General features: G+C 41.3%; 1 protein-coding gene across 4 annotated transcripts in view; it reads left to right on the forward strand.

Annotated features, from left to right (window-relative positions):
• KNL1 (kinetochore scaffold 1) overlaps positions 1-22781 on the forward strand; it is a 71206-nt gene that overhangs the window by 22690 nt on the left and 25735 nt on the right. For all 4 annotated transcript variants that reach the window (XM_038009837.2, XM_038009838.2, XM_038009839.2 and 1 more), the window contains 5 exons: positions 824-876; positions 2815-7812; positions 11461-11599; positions 12004-12071; positions 12978-13076. In XM_038009837.2, the coding sequence (XP_037865765.2) occupies positions 824-876; positions 2815-7812; positions 11461-11599; positions 12004-12071; positions 12978-13076 (5357 nt within the window). The remainder of the gene's footprint in view (positions 1-823; positions 877-2814; positions 7813-11460; positions 11600-12003; positions 12072-12977; positions 13077-22781) is intronic.

A 22781-nucleotide genomic window follows, 5' to 3' on the forward strand; every position in this document is an offset into this window, starting at 1 on the left:
AGCCTTTTGAATCGCTTCCTTATTTACAAAGTATAATGTGTAGTTCTAAAATAAGTCTTGAGTCTAATCCTTTATTTCCATGTTTGTTGCTCTTTTGGCCTAACATGACCTCTTACGTTAATCTGAACTGTTACAGTAACTTCCTTATTGGTTTATCTTCTCTTGAATCTACTTCTCCTTATTAGTTTTTACTATTTTTCTAAAATGCATTATATTTTATAATGGGATTATTTTTATAAAACACAAATGTCTTATCATGGGAACGTCTAGATTCCTTAACATAGAATAAAAGACCCTTCAGAATCCTACCCTAACCTTTCAGACTCATCACTTGATGTTCTTCTTCATGGGACTTCTACTATCCAGGAAATAAAAACAGAGAAGTGAATAATAATAATAATACTAAGTAGTAGTCCAGACTTTCCATCTTTAAAATCACCACCACATTATAAAAATATTTCAGCCACACAGAGGATATATTATTGATCTCTCTGTCACTAACATAGGACAATTAAAAGTCTTATGAAATTTAATATGTTCCCAACACAACAGATAAATGTTTGAGGTGGTGGATATTCCAATTACCCTGGTTTGATCATTACACAATGTATACAGATATCAAAATATCACGTAACACAAAAATATGTTCCACTGTTATATATCAATTTTTTAAAACTTAAAAAAAATTTAATACATCAGTTTTTAAGGCCTTAGTTACTGGTAAATTCTAGTAAATACTTGTAACTGATGAAGAACCTAAGAAAAGGAAAGTCAGGCTCGGTGATATATTTTCTGACTACAGTTTTTTCTTTTTTCTAAATAGGGATGAACACATTGCTTTCTGCTCCCATTCATACCCAGATGCAACAGAAGGAGGTAAGAGTTCATGCAAATACCTTCATATTTTAATATCTTCTGATTGTTAAAACAGAAAACACAGTTCAGTGATAATGGCATAATTTAGGGATGACTTAATAAAATTAATCAGCATAAACTGGAAAGGCTTCCTAGCTTTCCAATTAACTTAAGGGTAGTTAAGTCACTGCCAGTTTAAATAATGGGAGATACAGTATACCAGTACCTCTCAAAGTTTAAAGAGCATATGAGTCTTTATTTCTAACTATTTCTTGAGTGATACTAGTACACAAGTCCGTAGGCCATACTTTCAGTAGCAAGGAGTTAATCTGTGTCCTCACAAAAAAAAAAAAAAAATGTTGTAGCACAGAGTGTAATAAATATATATATATATTATTATATTATTATATATTATTATATTATTAAATATATATATATATATATATTTAAGCTATCTCCTGCAAGAAGGTGGCACAATCTTGGCTCACTGCAGCCTCAACCTTCTGGGCTCAAGCAGTCCTCCCACCTCAGCCTCCTGAGTGGCTGGGACTACAGGTGCATGCCACCATACCTAGCTAATTTTGTTCATTTTTTTGTAGAGACAAGATCTCACTATGTTGCCCAGGCTCATCTTGAACTCCTGGGCTCAAGGGATCCTTCTGCCTCGGCTTCCCAAAGTGTTGGGATTATAAGTGTGAGCCACCAAGCCCAGTCTAGAATGTAACATAGATTAGCCATCATGGACTTATGCCTTTCCTAGACTTTTAAAATTTAGGATAAAAATGACCGCCGGGCGCAGTGGCTCAAACCTGTAATCCCAGCACTTTGGGAGGCCGAGACGGGCGGATCACGAGGTCAGGAGATCGAGACCATCCTGGCTAACACAGTGAAACCCCGTCTCTACTAAAAAATACAAAAAATAGCCGGGCGAAGTGGCGGGCGCCTGTAGTCCCTGCGACTCAGGAGGCTGAGGCAGGAGAATGGCGCAAACCCGGGAGGCGGAGATTGCAGTGAGCTGAGATCCGGCCACTGCACTCCACTCCAGCCTGGGCGACAGCGCGAGACTCTTGTCTCAAAAAAAAAAAATGACCTATTCAATATAGTAATTAAATTTTTGTCATGTTTACATTTGGTGCTGTCAGTGTTTTTAATTTTTTAGTCATTCTAGTGGGTGTATAATTAAACTTGAATTTTTAATTTGTCCCATAACGCTAAAAAGTAAATTACTCACAGACTTTAGAATTTTTTTTTTCTTTTCCTAATAGATTGGGTCTTACTTTGTTGCCGAAGTTGGAGTGCAGTGATGTGATCCTAGCTCATGACAGCTCAAACTCCTGGACTCAAGCAGTCCTCCCACATCAGCCTTCCTAGTAACTGGGACTACAGGCATGCACCACTGTGCCTGATTTTTAAATTTTTTTGTAGAGACAGGATCTTACTTTGTTACTCCTGGCTTCAGGCAGTCTTCCTGCCTCAGCCTTCCAAAGTGCTTGAATTCCAGGTGTGAGCCACTGTGCCCAACCTGGAATAATTTTTTTTTTTTGAGACGTAGTCTCACTCTGTTGCTCAGGCTGGAGTGCCGTGGCACAATCTCAGCTCACTGCAAGCTCCGCCTCCCGGATTCACACCATTCTCCTGTCTCAGCCTCCCGAGTAGCTGGGATTACAGGCGCACGCCACCACACCTGGCTAATTTTGTTTTTTGTATTTTTTAGTAGAGACAGGGTTTCACCGTGTTAGCCAGGATGGTCTCGATCTCCTGACCTCGTGATCCGCCTGCCTTGGCCTCCCAAGAATAATTTTTAATGACAAATTATATGCAACATACTACACCATTGATTCAAACAAACCAATGTGTTATGAAACTGTCACTGAGGATTTTTTATATAGTACATGTTGTAAAATGCCTTTTTAAAAGTTTGCTTTTGTTCTGATCTCTTATATTTTGCTTTCATTATAGTTTTCAATTATAGAACATAACCATGAAAGGAAACATGCAAATGACCAGACAGTCATCTTTTCAGATGAAAACCAGATGGACCTGACATCAAGTCATACTGTAATGATTACCAAAGGCCTTTTAGATAATCCCAAAAGTGAAAAGTCCACCAAGATAGATACCACATCATTTCTAGCTAATTTAAAGCTTCACACTGAGGACTCAAGAATGAAAAAAGAAGTAAATTTTTCCATGGATCAAAGCACTTCTTCAGAAAATAAAATAAATTTCAATGATTTCATAAAGAGATTGAAAACAGGAAAATGTAATGCCTTTCCTAATGGGCCTGATAAAGAAAATTTTGAGATACCTGTTTATTCCAATGAATCAGATAGTGCCTCTTCTATACATCAAATGCATATATCTCTTAATAAAGATGAGAATAACAGTAATGTTACTAGAATCTTTAGAGAAAAAGATGATGGGATGAATTTCACCCAGTGTCATACAGCCAATATTCAGACATTGATTCCCACATCCAGTGAGACCAACTCACGGGAATCTAAAGGTAATGATATTACAATTTATGGCACTGACTTTATGGACTTGACATTTAACCACACTATACAGATTTTACCTGCAACAAATAATTTTTCTGAAATAGAAAATCAAACTCAGAATGCCATGGATGTAACAACAGGTTATGGAACTAAAGCTTCAGGAAGTAAAATAAATTTTAAGAGTAAGCAAAATACTGCTTTTCAAGACCCTTCCATAAACCCTGCAGACAAAATACATATTACCAGAAGTCATATTATGGGGGCAGAAACTCACATAGTCTCACAGACTTGTAATCAAGATGCCAGAATATTAGCCATGACCCCAGAATCTGTATGTTCTAATCCATGTATTCAAGGTTGTAAGACAGTTTTCTATTCTAGTTGTAATGATGCCATGGAAATGACCAAATGTCTGTCAAATATGAGAGAGGAGAAAAATTTGCTAAAGCATGACAGTAATTATTCTAAAATGTATTGCAATCCAGATGCTATGTCTTGTCTCACAGAGAAAACTATTTATTCCGGAGAGGAGAACATGGACATTACCAAGAGTCATACAGTTGCAATAGATAATCAGATTTTTAAACAAGATCAATCAAATGTGCAAATAGCAGCTGTACCAACACCTGAAAAAGAAATGATGCTCCAAAATCATATGACCACATCAGAAGATGGGAAAATGAATGTAAATTGTAACTCACTTCCTCATATATCTAAGGAAAGAATACAGCAGAGCCTGTCAAATCCTTTATCTATTTCATTGACTGATAGAAAGACTGAACTCTTAGCAGGTGAAGATATGGATTTGACTGAAAGTCACACAAGTAACTTAGGAAGTCAAGTTCCTCTTGCAACTTATAATCTAGCACCGGAGAATACCAGTGAATCTCACTCTCACAACAAAAGCTCTTCAGATGAATGTGAAGAAATGACCAAAAGTCATAATGAACCATTTCAACGGCCAGACATGATAATCAAAAACAGCTTAACCGATACCTGGAACAAAGACAAAGATCGGGTTTTGAAGGTTTTGCCCTACCTTGATAAAGATTCTCCTCAGTCAGCTGATTGTAATCAGGAGATAGCAACAAGCCATAATGTAGTCTACTGTGGTGGAGTTCTTGATAAACAAGTAGCTAATAGAAATACAGTTTCATGTGAACAATCTTTGTTTTCTACCACAAAGCCATTATTTTCATCAGGACAATCCTCTATGAAAAATCATGATACTACTATAAGTAGTCATACAGTGAAATCTGTACTAGGCCACAATTCTAAACTGGCTGGGCCACTGAGGAAAAGTTTAAGCAATCCCACACCTGACTGTTGCCATGACAAGATGATTATATGTTCAGAGGAAGAGCAAAATATGGATCTAACAAAGAGCCACACCGTTGTCATTGGATTTGGTCCTTCTGAACTACAAGAACTTGGTAAAACTAATTTAGAACACACTACTAGCCAGCTAACAACAACGAGCAGGCAGATAGCTGTGAAAGTTGAAAAATGTGGTAAAAGTCCCACAGAAAAAAGTGGAGTACTTAAATCTAACTGTATTATGGATGTGTTAGAGGACGAAAGTATACAGAAACCTAAATTTCCAAAGGAAAAGCAAAATGTCAGAATTTGGGGAAGGAAAAGTGTTGGCGGACCAAAAATTGATAAGACTATTATATTTTCAGAAGATGTTAAGAATGATATGGATATCACTAAGAGTTATACAGTAGAAATAAACCATAGACCTTTATTAGAGAAACATGATTGTCATTTGGTGCCATTGGCAGGAACTTCTGAAACTATTTTATATACATGTGGGCAGGATGACATGGAGATCACTAGAAGTCACACAACTGCCTTAGAATGTAAAACTGTCTCACCAGATGAAATAACTACTAGGCCTATGGACAAAACTGTAGTGTTTGTAGATAATCATGATGAACTAGAAATGACAAAGTCCCATACTGTTTTCATTGATTACCAAGAAAAGGAAAGAACAGACCGACTTAACTTTGAAGTATCCCAAAGGAAAAGCCTAGGAACACCAAAAGTGATAGGTACTCCTACTGAGGAGAGTGTTTTCTTTCCAGAAAATGGTGAAAGTGACCGTCTAGTAGCAAATGACAGCCAGCTAACACCTCTGGAGGAATGGTCTAATAATAGGGGCCCTGTAGAGGTAGCTGATAACATGGAATTGTCTAAATCAGCCACTTGGAAAAAGATCAAAGCTGTACAAAATTCTGGATTTCTCAATGAACCTCTATCAGGCAAAAGTCAGAGAAGAAAAAGCCTTAAGCAAAAAAATGACAAGACCATTGTATTTTCAGAGAATGATAAAAATGATATGGATATTACCCAGAGTTGTATGGTGGCAATAGGTAACAAAAGTGCCCTGGAGAATAAAGAGGACTTCCATTTGGTGCCTTTTGCAGGGACTTCTAAAACTATTTTGTATTCATGTGGGCAGGATGACATGGAGGTCACTAGGAGTCACACAACTGCCTTAGAATGTAAAACTGTCCCGTCAAATGAAATAGCTGTTAGGCCCTTGGACAAAACTGTGTTATTCACAGATAATTACAATGATCTGGAAGTCACCAATTCTGATACTGTTTTCATTGATTGTCAAGCCGCAGAGAAAATACTTGAAGAGAACCCTAAATTTGGAATAGCAAAAGGAAAAAACTTGGGTGTTTCCTTTCCTAAGGATAATAGCTGTGTTCAAGAAATCGCTGAAAAACAAGCATTGGCTGTAGGAAACAAAATTGTTCACACTGAGCAAAAGCAACAACTCTTTGCTTCTACTAATAAAACTACTAATGAAATCGTCAAATTCCATAATGCTGCTATGGATGAAAAGGTCATAGGGAAAGTTGTAGAACAGGCCTGTACATTGGAAAAAGCCCAAATTGAAAGCTGTCGGTTAAATAATAGAGATAGAAGAAATGTGGGCTTTACAAGTAGTCATGCAACTGCTATTTGTGGATCCAGTGATAATTATTCCTGTTTACCAAATGTTATTTCCTGTACTGATATTTTGGAGGGTAGTGCCATGCCCTTATGTGATAAAGATGAGGAAAAAGCCAATAATTGCCCAGTGCAAAATGATCGTGCTTATGCAAATGATTTTGCCAGTGAATATTACTTGGAATCTGAGGGACAGCATCTCTCTGCTCCTTGTCCTTTGTTAGAGAAGGAAGAAGTTATTCAAACCAGTACCAAAGGACAGTTAGACTGTGTCATAACACTGCACAAAGATCAAGATCTGATTAAGGAGCCACGAAATCTATTGGCTAATCAAACTTTAGTATATAGTCAAGATCTGGGGGAGATGACTAAACTTAATTCAAAGCGAATATCTTTTAAGCTTCAAACGGATCAAATGAAAGTCTTTGTTGATGATATTCGTGTTGTTTCTCAGCCTCATTTCTCAACTGACCAACCTCCATTACCTAAAAAAGGACAGAGTAGTATCAATAAAGATGAAGTGATACTGTCTAAAGCTGAAAATAAGAGTTTAAATATAGGAAATTCCTCTGCACCCATATGTGAAAAGCCCAAAATGTTCAATAATGAGAAGTGGTTTGCTGCAGCCTGTAAAAAAAAACTGAAGGAAAATATTCAAAGAACTAACTATAATACAGCTCTGGATTTCCACAGTAACTCAGACTTAACTAAGCAAGTCATACAAACTCATGTCAATGCTGAAGAAGCACCAGATCCTGTAATTACATCTAATGTTCCATGTTTTCATAGTATCAAACCAAATCTGAATAATTTGAATGGAAAAACTGAAGAGTTCTTAGCTTTTCAAACTGTTCATATACCACCCCTTCCAAAGCAATTACTTGAATTAGGAAATAAGGCACACAATGATACGAGTATAGTGCAAGCTACAGAAATACGTAATATTAACATCTCCAGCAATGCTAAAGATAGTAGAGATGAAGAAAATAAAAAGTCTCATAATGGAGCTGAAACCACCTGTCTACCATCAAAGACAGTTTTTAAAGATAAAGTAAGGAGATGTTCTTTGGGAATCTTTTTGCCTAGATTGCCAAACAAGAGAAACTGTAGTGTCACTGGTATTGATGACCTGGAACAGATTCCAGCAGACACAACTGATTTAAATCATTTAGAAATTCAGCCAGTCTCCAGCAAAGATTCAGGCATTGGATCTGTTGCAGCTAAAGTGAACCTAAGTCCTTCTCAATATATAAATGAGGAAAATCTTCCTATATATCCTGATGAGATCAATTCTTCAGACTCTATCAACATTGAAACTGAGGAAAAGGCTTTGATTGAGACATCCCAAAAAGATATTTCACCATATGAAAATAAAATGGAAAAAACTTGCAATAGCCAAAAAAGAATGTGGGTACAAGAAGAAGAAGATATTCATAAGGAGAAAAAAATCAGAAAAAATGAGATTAACTTTAGTGATACTACACAAGATCAGGAGGTGAGCTCTGTCTTGAACCAAGGAATGTTCTTGAGTTTTGGGTTTTGTTTTGTTTTTTTAAATTGTGGGTATTCTCGAATTTTAATCTTAGTCTCGGGCAAGCAGAAAATGATTATTTCCACTTATAGGGCTGGAGAAGTATTATGTAGAACCTTCAGGAATTAATTGACTAACAGCTAGACTTCAAAGCAATTTTTTTTTTTTTTTTTTTTTTTTTGAGACGGAGTGTGACTCTGTCGCCGGGGCTGGAGTGAGTGGCCGGATCTCAGCTCACTGCAAGCTCCGCCTCCCGGTTTCCTGCCATTCTCCTGCCTCAGCCTCCCGAGTAGCTGGGACTACAGGCGCCGCCACCACGCCCGGCTAGTTTTTTGTATTTTTTAGTAGAGACGGGGTTTCACCATGTTAGCCAGGATGGTCTCGATCTCCTGACCTCGTGATCTGCCCGTCTCGGCCTCCCAAAGTGCTGGGATTACAGGCTTGAGCCATCGCGCCCGGCAACTTCAAAGCAATTTAAAGTGACAAATAGTCACAAAAAAATTAAATGGAAAATTGTTCAAAAAGTAGCCAGAGTTATGATTGTATAATTTCAAAAGGTAAATATTGTCACCTCTAGTGATTTGTCAATTTGGCTTTATATAAGAATCTCTAGGGAGGGTATATATAGCTTGAAAAGTCATCTTCAGTGGAGTTATATTTGGGGAGTAAAAAGCCTTTCTATTTTGCCAGCTGCATGAAGTAAAGCTTGACTGAATTTTCTTGGCTGATAAGGATATGTAGAAGTTGAGAGTCCATTTTCCTTATTTTTTAATTTAATTTTTATTTTAATTTTTATTTTATTTTTGAGACGGAGTCTTGCTCTGTTGCCCAGGCTGGAGTGCAGTGGTGCGATCTCTGCTCACTGCAGCCTCCACTTTCTGGGTTCAAGTGATTCTCCTGCCTCAGCCTTCCGAGTAGCTGGGATTGCAAGCGCCTGGCACCACATCCGGCTAATTTCTTTTTTTTTTTTTTGTATTTTTAGTAAAGATGGGGTTTCCTCATGTTGGCCAGGCTGATCTCGAACTCCTCATCTCAAGTGATCTGCCTGCCTCAGCCTCCCAAAGTGCTGGGATTACAAGTGTGAACCATTGCACCCAGACTTAGAGAGTCTATTTCTTTAGTGAGTAGGAGAATGCCTAGGTCATTTTGTATGAATTGAAAGAAGACACGTTTTTTTAAGTCAAGTACTATTTGGATAACTTGGGGAGAACAAAATCTGTCACTTAGACCAAATTTTGTAGGCGGAGAAATAAAGATTAGGAAGTATCAGAGTTTCATAGAAAACAAAGCTTCAATTCTGTTAAAAAGATAAGCATAGGAGGTGATTTCAGTGGCTCTGTAAGATAATGTCATGCAATGGCTAGTCATGAAATTATGAGAAAGTAGCAATGTAAAATTTAACAGTAGCTTTTATGAAAGTTAACATTCTATTTTCTTTTTTTGAGATGGACTTTTGCTTTTGTCACCCAGGCTGGAGTGCAATAGTGTAGTCTTGGCTTGCTACAACTTCTGCCTTCTGGGTTCAAGGATTTTCCTGCCTCAGCCTCCTGAATAGCTGGGATTACAGGCGCCCACCATCATGCCTGGCTATTTTTTGTATTTTCAGTAGAGACAGGATTTCGCCATGTTGGCCAGTCTGGTCTTGAACTCCTGACCTCAGGTGATCCACCCACCTTGGCCTGCCAAAGTCCTGATATTACAGGAGTGAGCCACCGTGCCCGGACTGCATTCTATTTTCAATAAATATATAATCTGCTATGTCTTAGGCACTGTTGTTTTTTTTTTCTTTTTTTTTTTTTTTTTTGAGATGGAGTCTCGCTCTGTCACACCCAGGCTGGAGTGCGGTGGCATGATCTCGGCTCACTGCAACCTTGGCCTCCCGGGTCGAAGCGATTCTCCTGCCTCAGCCTCCCAAGTAGCTGGGATTACAGGCGTGCACCAACACGCCTAGCTAATTTTGTACTTTTAGTAGAGATGGGGTTTCACCATGTTGATCAGGCTGGTCTCAAACTCCTGACTGCAAGTGATCCACCTACCTCGGCCTCCCAAAGTGCTGGGATTACAGGCGTGAGCCACCGCGCCCAGCCAGGCACTGTTTTATGTGCTGGGAATGCAGACAAAAATCTGCTCTCATGGAGCTTACATAATAGCATTTATTCATTTATTTATTTTTGAGACAAGGCCTTGCTCTGTTGCCCGGGCTGGAGTGCAGTGGAGTGACCTCAGCCCACTGCATCCTCCATCTCCCTGGTTCAAGTGATTCTCATGTCTCAGCCTCCCAACAACACCCTGCTAATTTTTGTGTTTTTAGTAGAGATAAAGTTTCACCACGTTGGCCAGGCTGGTCTCAAACTCCTGGCCGCAAGTGACCTACCTACCTCGACCTCCCAGAGTGCAGGGATTACAGGCATGAGCCACCGCAGCCCATAATGGCGTTTATTTATTTATTATTGTTTTTGTTGTGTTTTGAGATCGAGTCTTGCTCTGTTGCCCAGGCTGGAGTGCAGTGGTGTGATTTTAGCTCACCGCAAACTCTGCCTCCCAGGTTCAAGTGATTCTCCTCCCTCAGCCTCCTCAGTAGCTGGGATTACAGGCATGTGCCACCACACCCGGCTAATTTGTGTGTTTTCAGTAGAGATGGGGTTTCACAATGTTGGCCAGGCTGGTCTTAAACTCCTGACCTCAAGTAATCTGCCCTCCTTAGCCTCCAAAAATGCTGGGGTTACAGGCGTGAGCCACTGTGCCCAGCCCCCTTAATAGCATTTAGATAATATATTGTTTTCAGCCGGGTACGGTAGCTCATGCCTGTAATCCCAGCACTTTGGGTGGCCAAGGCAGGTGGATCACAAGGTCAGGAGATCGAGACCATCCTGGCTAACATGATGAAAACCTGTCTCTACTAAAAATACAAAAAATTAGCCAGATGTGGTGGCGGGCGCCTGTAGTCCCAGCTACTCGGGAGGCTGAGGCAGGAGAATGGTGTGATCCCAGGAGGTGGAGCTTGCAGTGAGCCAAGATCGTGCCAGTGCACTCCAGCCTGGGTGACAGAGTGAGACTCTTCCTCAAAAAAAAAAAAAAAAAGTTGTTTTCAAAAAGCATATAAGAAGGTGGCATTTAAAGCTGTGAAGTCAAATGGTTAAAATAGTAAAAGCAGGACCACATAACTTCTTTAGCTAAAGAAGTCTTGATCAGCTGGAAAGGAAAGTAGAAAAGCCTGGAAATAAGTTTATTGTCTGGCCTCTAGCCAGGGCCACCACATTCAGCCAATATTCTAGTCTGGTTTTCTGCAGTGTGGTTGCCCTGCTATTGGTGGCTAGTAGTTGAATAATTGGATAGGTGAACATTTGGTAGCTTACGGGATCTGGTTTTAACTTAGATACATAATGAGAAATAGTTTGCGTACACAGTATAATCCATAGAACTATATTCAATAAAATTACTTTTAACTCTAATTAGGCTTAAGATGCTTGTTACTTGTTCTAATTCTTTACTAAGATATTTCATATGAATTATAGATATATTGTATGTTAGAAGTAGTATTTATGTTAGTGTTCATCATAAGTGTACAGTGTATGTTTTATTTTGATGATATTCCTTAATTGACAATTTCAGATTTTTGATCACCATACTGAAGAGGATATAGATAAAAGTGCTAACAGCGTATTGACAAAAAACCTGAGCAGGACCCCATCTAGTTGCAGCAGCTCTCTGGATTCAGTCAAGGCTGATGGGACCTGTCTGGACTTCAGCAGTAAGAGCTTCATGAAGGCTAAATAATAGCAGCCTTCTGCTTACTTGACTAATAATAAGTAGTTTTCAGTTCAGAAAATATTTGAATGTTATATATGCCTTTCTGGGATTATAAAAAGTTGATCAGTAAAATAATATTTAGTTTATTTTTAATTCTTAGTTATTGTAATGCACTGAGAAGTGACATACTACAGAGAAATAGAGTGATTTCCTTCATGGGCTTATAATTAGTGGAGAAACCCTGGAGCCTTAAAGCTATAATATACTTTGCTGTGCTACATGACTGTCTTCCCAGAAAGATCCCAGTAGGTGGCTTCAGGATCAGAAACAATCTGAATGATAACCACAGTTAAGTTTACAGTTCAGTTTTGACTTGTTCATCACCAGAATTTGCTTTACTTCTAGCTTACCGCAGTAGTCAAATGGAATCACAGTTTCTCAGAGATACTATTTGTGAAGAGAGCTTGAGGGAGGTATGTTAAAATTATTTTTCTTTTTTTTAATTTATAAAGAAAAGAGGTTTAAACATCTCATTTCTAATACATGTAATAGTCTTGGTTTTAAATTTTGTTTTAATTACGAAATATTTCAAATATACAGAAGACTACTTTTCTTAGTTAAAGATCCAACATAGCAATTAATTAAATGAAGTAGAAGTCACGATTAAAAGGTAATTTGTTTTGGCTGGGCATGGTGGTGCATGCCTATAATCCCAGCAACATGGGAGCCTGAGGCAAGAGAATCACTTGAGCCCAGGAGTTCAAGGCTGCAGTGAGCCATGATCACACAACTGTACCCCAGGCTGGGTGACAGAGACCTTGTCTCAAAAAAAGAGGAAAAAAGATGTATGTTTTGGGTTTTGGGATTTTTAAAACTCTATTGTTTTTCAATAACCTTAAGAAATAATCCTTTTTTTTTTTTTTTTTTTTTGAGACGGAGTCTCGCTCTGCCACCCAGACTGGAGTGCAGTGGCCGGATCTCAGCTCACTGCAAGCTCCGCCTCCCGGGTTCACACCATTCTCCTGCCTCAGCCTCCCCAGTAGCTGGGACTACAGGCGCCCGCCACCTTGCCCGGCTAGTTTTTTGTATTTTTTAGTAGAGACGCGGTTTCACTGTGTTAGCCAGGATGGTCTCGATCTCCTGACCTCGTGATCCACCCGTCTCGGCCTCCCAAGTGCTGGGATTACAGGCTTCAGCCACCGCGCCGAGCCAAGAAATAATCTTAGATAAAATCTGCTCATGTATAGCCTGCAGATATCTGGATAATATTTCCATAAATGTATACAATATACTTTAAGCTTTTAGAAACAAATGAGGTGGTTATATCAAAGTGAGATCACATCGAATGGTCGTGTGAACTTTTTTTTTTCTTTTCTCAGAAGCTCCAAGATGGGAGAATAACAATAAGGGAGTTCTTTATACTTCTCCAGGTCCACATCTTGATACAGAAACCCCGACAGAGCAATCTCCCAGGCAATGTAAGTACAGTTTTTGGCAAATTGGTTATCTCAGTTAAAATATGTTGCACTTTTTACTAAACTGCATCAAAGCAAACATTTATTTAAAAGCACAAAAAGAATGGAAGAGAGCAAATTTTCCTATAGGGAGTCTCGCTCTGTTGCCCAGGCTGGAGTGCAGCAGCATGATCTCGGCTCACTGCAACCTCGGCCTCCTGGGTTCAAGTGATTCTCTTGCCTCAGCCTCCTGAGTAGCTGAGACTACAGGCACGTGCCACCACGCCCAGCTAATTTTTGTATTTTTGTAGAGACAGGGTTTCATTGTATTGGCCAGCCTGGTCTTGAACTCCTGACCTCGTGATCCGCCCGCCTCAGCCTCCCAAAGTGCTGGGATTACAAGTGTGAGCCACCATGCCCGGCCAAGAGTTTTCTTATAGTAGAGAGATTTGTTATTAGCATAAACAAAAACAAAAATTTTCACATGAATTTTTTTTATCATGGATTTTGATAAGATAAAATTTGAATTTTCCCTTCATTCCTTGCCATCTCTTTTTTTGATACATTTTCCTGATTACAAAACTAAATGTGCTTTTTCCTCCATTATAAAAATCTAAGGGTAGCAGAGGTTTTTAATGAATAGTTTTCAAAATCAAAATTACGTAAACTGGATAAAAATCATAAATATTTGAATAATACAATCAACAAACTCAATTTAAAAGATTAATAGAAAAACTTATATTCCTTACATAGGAATATTTTTTCTCTTAAGTCTATCAAACATTTCCAAAAGTTAGTTATACTCTTGGCCACAAAGAAAACATTAATAAATTTTTTTAAATGGAGGTTTTATAGAGACTACATCATCTAATCTTGATCCAATACAATTTAGAACTAATAAAAGAACCAGCTGGGTGCGGTGGCTCAAGCCTGTAATCCCAGCACTTTGGGAGGCCGAGACGGGCCTCCCAAATCTTCTGATCACGAGGTCAGGAGATCGAGACCATCCTGGCTAACACGGTGAAACCCCCTCTCTACTAAAAAATACAAAAAACTAGCCGGGCGAAGTGGCGGGCGCCTGTAGTCCCAGCTACTGGGGAGGCTGAGGCAGGAGAATGGCGTAAACCCAGGAGGCGGAGCTTGCAGTGAGCTGAGATCTGGTCACTGCACTCCAGCCCGGGCAACAGAGCGAGGCTCCGTCTCAAAAAAAAAAAAAAAAGGACCAAAACATTCTGAGATTCTTAGAAGTTAAGAAACACAGTATCTTGTAGACAAAGTGTCCCTAACCCCTGGGGTTAGGAACTGGGCCATACAGCAGGAGGTGAATGGTGGTGGAGCGAACAAAGCTTCATCTGTATTTACAGCCACTTCCCATTGCTTGCATTACCAACTGAGCTCTGCCTCCTTTCAGATCAGCAGTGGCATTAGATTCTCATAGAAGTGCGAACCCTATTGTGAACTGCACACATGAAGGATCTAGGTTGCGCACCCCTTATGAGAATCTAATGCATGATTATCTGTCAGTGCCTCCTATCACTCCCAGATGGGACCGTCTAGTTGCAAGAAAATAATCTTAGGGCTCCCACAGATTCTATATTACGATGAGTTATATAATTATTTCATTATATATTATAATGTAGTAAAAATAGAAATAAAGTTTAGACTAGGCATGGTGGCTCACACCTGTAATCCCAGCACTTTGGGAGGCCCAGCCAGACAGATCACCCGAGCTTAGGAGTTCAAGACCAGTCTGACCAACATGGCTAAACCCGTCTCTAAAACAATACAAAAATTAGCATGGTGGCACACACCTGTAGTCCCAGCTACTCGGGAGGTTGAGGTGGGAGGATGGCTTGAGCCCAGGAAGTAGAGGTTGCATTGAGCCAGTATTGCACCACTGCGCTCCAGCTTAGGCAACAGAGCCGGATCCTGTCTCACAAAAAAAAAAGAAAGTTCAGAATAAATGTAGTGTGCTTGAATCATCCTGAGGCTATCCCCTCTTCCTGGTCCTTGGAGAAATTGTCTTCCATGAAACTGGTCCCTGGTGCCAAAAAGATTGGGAACTGCTGTTGTAGACAACATAGTTGGGTAAAAAAACAGGAAACACTTCTAGATAATTCCTAGATCAAATAAGTTGAAACTATTTCTTAGTAAAGGAGAATATTTAATGGCTGATCTGTGGGACATATAGCAAAAGCTATACTTAGCAGGAATTAAAAGCCTTAGATATCTTTGTTGTCATGGAGTCTAAAACTAAAGAAATTTTTATTTATTTATTTACTTTTAGAGACGAGATCTTGCAGTGTTGCCCAGGCTGTTCTTGATCTCCTGGGCTTAAGCAGTCTACCCACCTTGGCCTCCTAAAGTGCTATAATTACAGGCATGAGCCACCATGCCCAGCCAGGATATTTTTTTCTGTTTACTTTTTTTTTTTTTTTTGAGACGGAGTCTCACTCTGTCACCCAGGCTGGAGTGCAGTGGCCGAATCTCAGCTCACTGCAAGCTCCACCTCCCGGGTTTACGCCATTCTCCTGCTTCAGCCTCCTGAGTAGCTGGGACTACAGGCGCCTGCCACCTCGCCCGGGTAGTTTTTTTGTACTTTTTTAGTAGAGACGGGATTTCACCGTGTTCGCCAGGATGGTCTCGATCTCCTGACCTCGTGATCCGCCTGTCTCGGCCTCCCAAAGTGCTGGGATTACAGGCTTGAGCCACCGTGCCCGGCCAGCCAGGATATTTTTAATACTCATAATATCCACAAAAAAAATAGAAAGATAGAATTAATATAGGTAAAAAGTGGAGCTAATGAAATGGAAAACAAAAATTGGTGGAAAGGATAAATCCAGGCCAGGCGTGGTGGCTCACACCTATAATTTCAGCACTTTGAGAGACCAAGGCGAGAAGAATGCTTGAGCTCAGGAATTTGAGACCAGCCTCGGGAAAATAGAGAGACCCTGTGTCTACAGAAAATTTTAAAATTGGCCAAGTGTAGTGGCCTGTGCCTGTGGTCCCAACTACTCAGGAGGCTGTCATGGGAGGATCTCTTGAGCCCAGGGTTCAAGGCTGCAGTGAGCCATGATTGCACCACTGCCCTCCAGCCTGGTCAACAGAACAAGACCCCATCTCAACAACAACAAAAGAATAAATCCAAAAGCTATACTTTGAAAAGATGATAAAATTAGAAAACTCCTGAGGAGTCTAATTAAGAAGAAACAAGCAGCTGCGCACAGTGGCTGGTTCCTGTAATTCTGGCTACGTGGGAGGCTGAGGAGGGGAGATCACTTAAAACCAAGAGTTCATGATCAGCCTGGGCAACATAGCGAGACCCCTCCCACATCTTTTAATTAAATGAATGAATGAAAAAAGAGAAAGCCGAAATACAGAAGATTAAGAAAGAATACATACTCATAGATTAAAAGGGATCAAAATAATTTTTTGCTGGGCGCCATGGCTCACATCTGTAATCCCAACACTTTGGGAGGCTGAGGTGGGAGGATTGCTTGACCCTAGGAGTTTGAGACCAGACTGGGCAACAGGTAAAATCCTGTACAAAATAAAATAATTAGCCAGGCCTGGTTGCACGTGCCTATAGTCCCAGCTACTCGGGAGGCTGAAGTGGGAGGATGACTTGAGCCCACGAGGCAAAACTTGGAAGGAGCCAAGATTGTACCACTGCACTCCAACCTTGAAGATAGAGCTGGACCCTGTCTCAAAACAAAAAAAAACAAAAAAAAAATGAAAGTGAAAAGGCAACCCACAGAATGACAGAATGCAAGAAAACAGTTGAAATCATACATCTGATAAGAAGCTTTATCAAAAATAGATAAAGAACTCTTACAACTCAATAATAAAAATACAATCCAATTTAGGCCTGGCTTGGTAGCTCATGCCTGTAATCTTAGCACTTTGAGTGGCCTAGACTAGAGGACTGCTTGAGCTCAGGAGTTTGAGACCAGCCTGGGCAACATAGTGAGACCCCATCTCTATTTAAATAAATAAATAAAACATAGTGAGACCCTGTCTCTATTTAAATAAATAAATAAAATACAACCCAATTTAAAAATGATCAAAGGATCTGAAAAGATATTTTTCCAAATAACAGTCATGTGCTGCATAGGGACATTTTGGTCAATAGTGGACGACATATACACAGGTGGTCCCAAAAGATTTTTATGGAGGCCAGGCATGGTGACTCACACCTATAATCCCAGCAATTTGGGAGGCCAAGGCAGGTGGATCATTTGAGGCCAGGAGTTTGAGACCAGCCTGGCCAACATGGCAAAACCCTGTCTCTACAAAAGTTAGCCAGGCATAATGGCACATGCCTGGAGTCCCAGCTACTGAATCACTCGAACCCAGGAGGTGGAGGCTGCAGTAAGCCAAGGTCACGCCACTGCACTCCAGCCTGGGCAACAGAGCAAAACTCTGTCTCAAAAAAATATATATATATAATGGAGCTGGAAAATTCCCATTGTCTAGTGACATTGTAATGTTGTAGCACAACACATTACTCACATGTTTGTGGTGATGCTCATGTAAACAAACCTGCGCTGCCATTCCTATTAAAGGGCAGTACCTATAATTATGTACAGTAACATAGTACTTGATAAAGATAACAAACCATTAGGTTGCTGTTTTATGTATTTACTATACTGTACTCTTTATTGTTACGTTACTTTATTTTTTTGAACCAGAATCTCACTTTGTCACCCAGGCCAGAGTATAGTGACCTTGTCTCACTGCAGCCTGAAACTCTGGTGTTCAAGTGATTCTCTTGCCTCAGCCTCCCAAGTAGCTAGGATTATATGCACAAGCCACCACAGCTGGCTAATTTTTTAATATTTTGTAGGGATGCGGTCTCGCTATGTCGACCAGGCTGGTCTCAAATTCCTGGCCTCCTATCTTGCAATCCTATCTTGCCCCTCAAAGTGCTGGGATTGCAGGTGCAAGACACCATGCCTGGCCCTTATTGTTATTTTAGAGTGTGCTCCAACTTATAAATAAAACAAATTAACTGTAAAACAGCCTCAGGCAAGTCCTGCAGGAGTTATTCCAAAAGAAGGCATTGTTATCATAGGAGATGATAGCTCCATGGGTGTTACTGTTCCTCCAGACCTTCCAGTAGAACAAGAAGTGGAGGTTGAAGACAATGATATTAATGATCTTGACCCTGTGTAGGCCTAGGCTAATGTGTGTGTTTGTATCTTAGGTTTTTGTTATTGTTGTTGTTTATTTGTTTGTTTTTGAGACCGAGTTTCACTCTTGTTGCCCAGGCTGAAGTGCAGTGGCACGATCTCGGCTCACTGCAACCTCCGCCTTCCAGGTTCAGGAGATTCTCCTGCCTCAGCCTCCCAAGTACCTGGGATTACAGGCACATGCCACCACACCTGGCCAATTTTTGTGTTCTTAGGAAAGACAGGGTTTCACCCTTTTGGCCAGGCTGGTCTCGAACTCTTGACCTCGTGATCTGCCCACCTTGGCCTCCCAAAGTGCTGGGATTACAGGCATGAGCCACCGCGCCTGGCACTTGAATATACTTTAAAATTCATTTAATTGTATACTTAAATGGATGGATTGCATTGTACATGAATTATATCTCCATAAAGCTGTTTAGAAACAAATCAATTCCTGGAAAATTATATATTTGAATGGGAAAGGTAAATCAAGAATAGAAATTGGGAAGATGGGCACACCCCTTTTGGGCTTTAGCCTCATTGCCATGGTAGCTACCCCTTGCCAGTAGAATCCTCTTGCCTCAGCTGTAGATAGGGAGGAGAAAGGAGCTTAAGTGTGCATCCAGGGGCTAATACTCTTTTTACTTTCCCTTTATTTTATTTATTTATTTTTTTTTGAGACGGAGTCTGGCTCTGTCGCCTGGGCTGGAGTGCAGTGGCCAGATTTCAGCTCACTGCAATCTCCGCCTCCCAGGTTCACGCCATTCTCCTGCCTCAGCCTCCTGAGTAACTGGGACTACAGGCGCCGCCACCACGCCCGGCTAATTTTTTGTATTTTTAGTAGAGACGGGGTTTCACCGTGTTGGCCAGGATGGTCTCCGTCTCCTGACCTCGTGATCCACCCGTTTCGGCCTCCCAAAGTGCTGGGATTACAGGCTTGAGCCACCGCGCCCGGCCTACTTTCCCTTTATAAGAAAAGTAGAAAGAGTATCAGGGGACCAAGACCAAACAGAGGAGAGCAGAGGGGAAGGATAGGAACAGACAGGATGCTGGCAGGGTGAAGGAGGGAGAGGATGCTTTACGAATTGATCCTTGAGAAATTGATGTTATGAATCTTCCCCTTTCCTCCCAGGTCTTGCTGAAGTCAGGAGGGGCAATGATAGGAAAATACATCTGGGAACAAGTCTATCAAAATGGGAAGAGAGTTCAGGGTACTTCAGGAAAGAAGTTGAAAATCCCAAAATAGGAAAAGGCCAAAGAGATGGATTATATATGGAACATGGAAAATGAGGTTCATGGCTATGGGAATCTGTTTCAGGATTTGAATGACTGTGGCTTTTTTAGGGTAGAGGAATTTGGGAATTTTTTTTTTTTTTTGAGATGAAATTTCGCTCTTCTTGACCAGGCTGGAGTGCGGTGGCACGATCTCGGCTCACTGCAACCTCCGCTTCCTGGGTTCAAGCGATTCTCCTGCCTCAGCCTTGCAAGTAGCTAGGATTACAGGCATGTACTACCGCCTGGCTAATTTTGTATATTTAGTAGAGGTGGGGTTTCCACATATTGATCAGGCTGGTCTCAAACTCCCAACCTCAGATGATCTGCCCACCTTGGCCTCCCAAAGTGCTGAGATTATAGGCGTGAGCCACTGCACCCACCTGGGGAATGTATTCTTGAGGCAGGGGGAGAGATGTGTACCAGCCCTCATAGACATGTACACAGCTCCCATGTATATGTACTGTGGCAGGAACTCAGTTGGCAGCATGAGCAGAAGATGCTATTGTAGAGGCCCATGACCCCCTGCATGGTCATGTAGTGACTCAGGTCAAAGCACTATAACTCACATCTCCTATAAGGTTGAGGAACTGTTGTGTTTTTTTGGTTTTTTTTTTTTTTTTTTGAGTTGGAGTCTCACTCTGTCACCCAGGCTGGAGTGCAGTGGCGTGATCTCGGCTCACTTCAACCTCCACTTCCCGGGTTCAAGTGATTCTTCCTGCCTCAGCCTCCCCAATAGCTGGGGTTACAGGTGCCCACCACCATGCCTGGCTAATTTTTCTATTTTTAGTAGACATGGGATTTCGCCATGTTGGCCAGGCTGGTCTCGAACTCCTGACCTCAGGTGATCTGCCCACCTCGGCCTCCCAAAGTGCCAAAGTGCTGGGATTACAGGCGTGAGTTCCTGGCAGATCTCTGGAAACGTGGTCTTGTGCTTCACTTTATGTGTTACGAAAGTTTATGATGAAACCTCCTTTTTAAAAAAATTTTAGTATTATAGGAAATTTCAAACATATCAGAAAATAGAGAATAGTTTTATTAACCCCCTGTGTGTCTGTCACCCAACTTCAGAAATTATCACCTCTTGTCTTGGTGCTATGGGTTATACCTGTAATCCCAGTACTTTGGGAGGCGTAGGCAGGAGGATCACTTGAGGTCAGGAGTTCGAGACCAGCCTGGCCAACATGGTGAAACCCCCCTCTACCAAAAAAATTCTAAAATTAGCTCAAAGTGGTGATGCATGCCTGTAGTCCCAGCTACTTGCAAGGCTGAAGTGGGAGAATCACTTGAACCAGGGAGATGGAGGCTACGGTGAGCTGAGATCGCGCCACTGCATTCCAGCCTGAGCAACAGAGTGAGACCTTGTCTCAAAATTATCAATTCTTGTTTTCTCTCTACCTAACCCTCCATTTCCCCTGCCCCCCTGTTATTGTGATGCAAATCCCAAGCATCATCAATCAATCTATAAGTATTTCAGTATGTATTCCCTACATACTGAATACATTTCCCTACATACTGAATACATTTCAGTATGTATTTCCTTTTCCCTCTTCCCTCTTCTCTTCTTTTCTTTTTGGAGATGGAGTCTCACTCTGTCACCCAGGCTGGAGTGCAGTGGCGTGATCTTGGCTCACTGTAACTTCTGCCTCCTGGGTTCAAGGTTCAGGCAATTCTCCTGCCTCAGTCTCCCGAGTAGCTGGGACTACAGGTGCATGCTGCCATGCCTGGCTACTTTTTTTGTATTTTTAGTAGAGACAGGGTTTCACTGTGTTGCCCAGGCTGGTCTCGAACTCCTGAGCTCAGGCAATCTGCCTGCCTTGGCCTCCCAAAGTGTTGGGATTACAGGTGTGAGCCACCATGCCCGTCTGCCATTTCTTTTTTTTTTTTTTTCTTTTTCTTTTTTTTTTTTTTTTTTGAGACAGAGTTTTGCTCTTGTTGCCCAGGCTGGAGTGCAATGGCGCTATCTTGGTTCACTGCAACCTCCACCTCCCGGGTTCAAGCGCTTCTCCTGCCTCAGCTTCCCGAGTAGGTGGGATTACAGGATGCGCCACCACACCCGGCTCATTTTGTATTTTTAGTAGAGACAGGGTTTCTCTATTGTTAGTCAGACTGGTTATGATCTCCCAAACTCGGGTGATCCGCCTACCCTGGCCTCCTAAAGTGCTGGGATTAAAGGCATGAGCCACTGTGCCCAGCCTTCCATTTCTTTTTTAACCAGTACATATAGTTTTGATTTTTATGTTTAAGTCTAGCCTTAAAAATCTTTTTTTTTTTTTTTTTTTGGCTGGGTGCAGTGGCTCATGCTCGTAATCCCAGCACTTTGGGAGACCAGAGCAAGAGGATCACTTGAGTCTAGGAGTTTGAGACCATCCTGGGCAACGCAGCAAAACCCCATACCTAAAAAAAAAAAATTTGGCCGGGCACGATGGCTCATGTCTGTAATCCCAGCACTTTGGGAAGCCGAGGTGAGCAGATCACCTGAGGCCAGGGGTTCGAGACCAGCCTGGCCAACATGGTGAAACCCCATATCTACTAAAAATACAAAAGTAGCCAGGTATGGTGGCACACACCTGTAATCCCAGCTACTGTGGAGGCTGAGGCAGGAGAATCGCTTGAAGCCACGAGGTGGAGGTTACAATGATCTGAAATCACTCCACTGCACTCTAGCCTGAGCAACAAGAGCAAAACTTAATCTCAAAAAAAAAAAAAGGAAAAAAATTTTGTTTTAATTAGCCAAGCGTGGTGGCTGGCATGCACCTGTAGTCCTAGCTTCTTGGCAGACTGAGGTTGGGGAATTACTTGATCCCGGGAGGCTGAGGCTGCAGTGAGCCGTGATCACACCATTACACTGCAGCCTAGGTGACAGCCAGACCCCATCTCAAAAAAAAAAAAAAAGTCTAGTCATAGCTGAAGACAGTGGCTAACATCTGTAATCCTAGTGCTTTGGGAGGTCGAGGCAGGAGAATCACTTGAGGCCAGGAATTCGAAACAACGAATTGCTGGGCAACGTAGCAAGACCCCATCTCTACAAAAAATTTTAAAATTAGCCAGGCATGGCGACACACCTGTACTCCTAGCTACTGGAGAGGATGAGGCAGGAAGAGCGCTTGAGCCTTGGAGTTGGCGGTTCATTTGTGGGGTTTTGTTTGATTTTTGTAAATAAGGAGCTGACTTGATTTTTATCTTTTCTTTCTTTCCTTTCTTTTCTTTTTTTTTTTTTTTTTTTAGATGGAATCTTGCTCTGTTGCCCAGGCTGGAGTGCAGTGGTGGAATCTTGGCTCACTGC

This window comes from Chlorocebus sabaeus, chromosome 26 (assembly GCF_047675955.1).
Source record: "Chlorocebus sabaeus isolate Y175 chromosome 26, mChlSab1.0.hap1, whole genome shotgun sequence".
NCBI classification, from domain to species: Eukaryota; Metazoa; Chordata; class Mammalia; order Primates; family Cercopithecidae; genus Chlorocebus; species Chlorocebus sabaeus.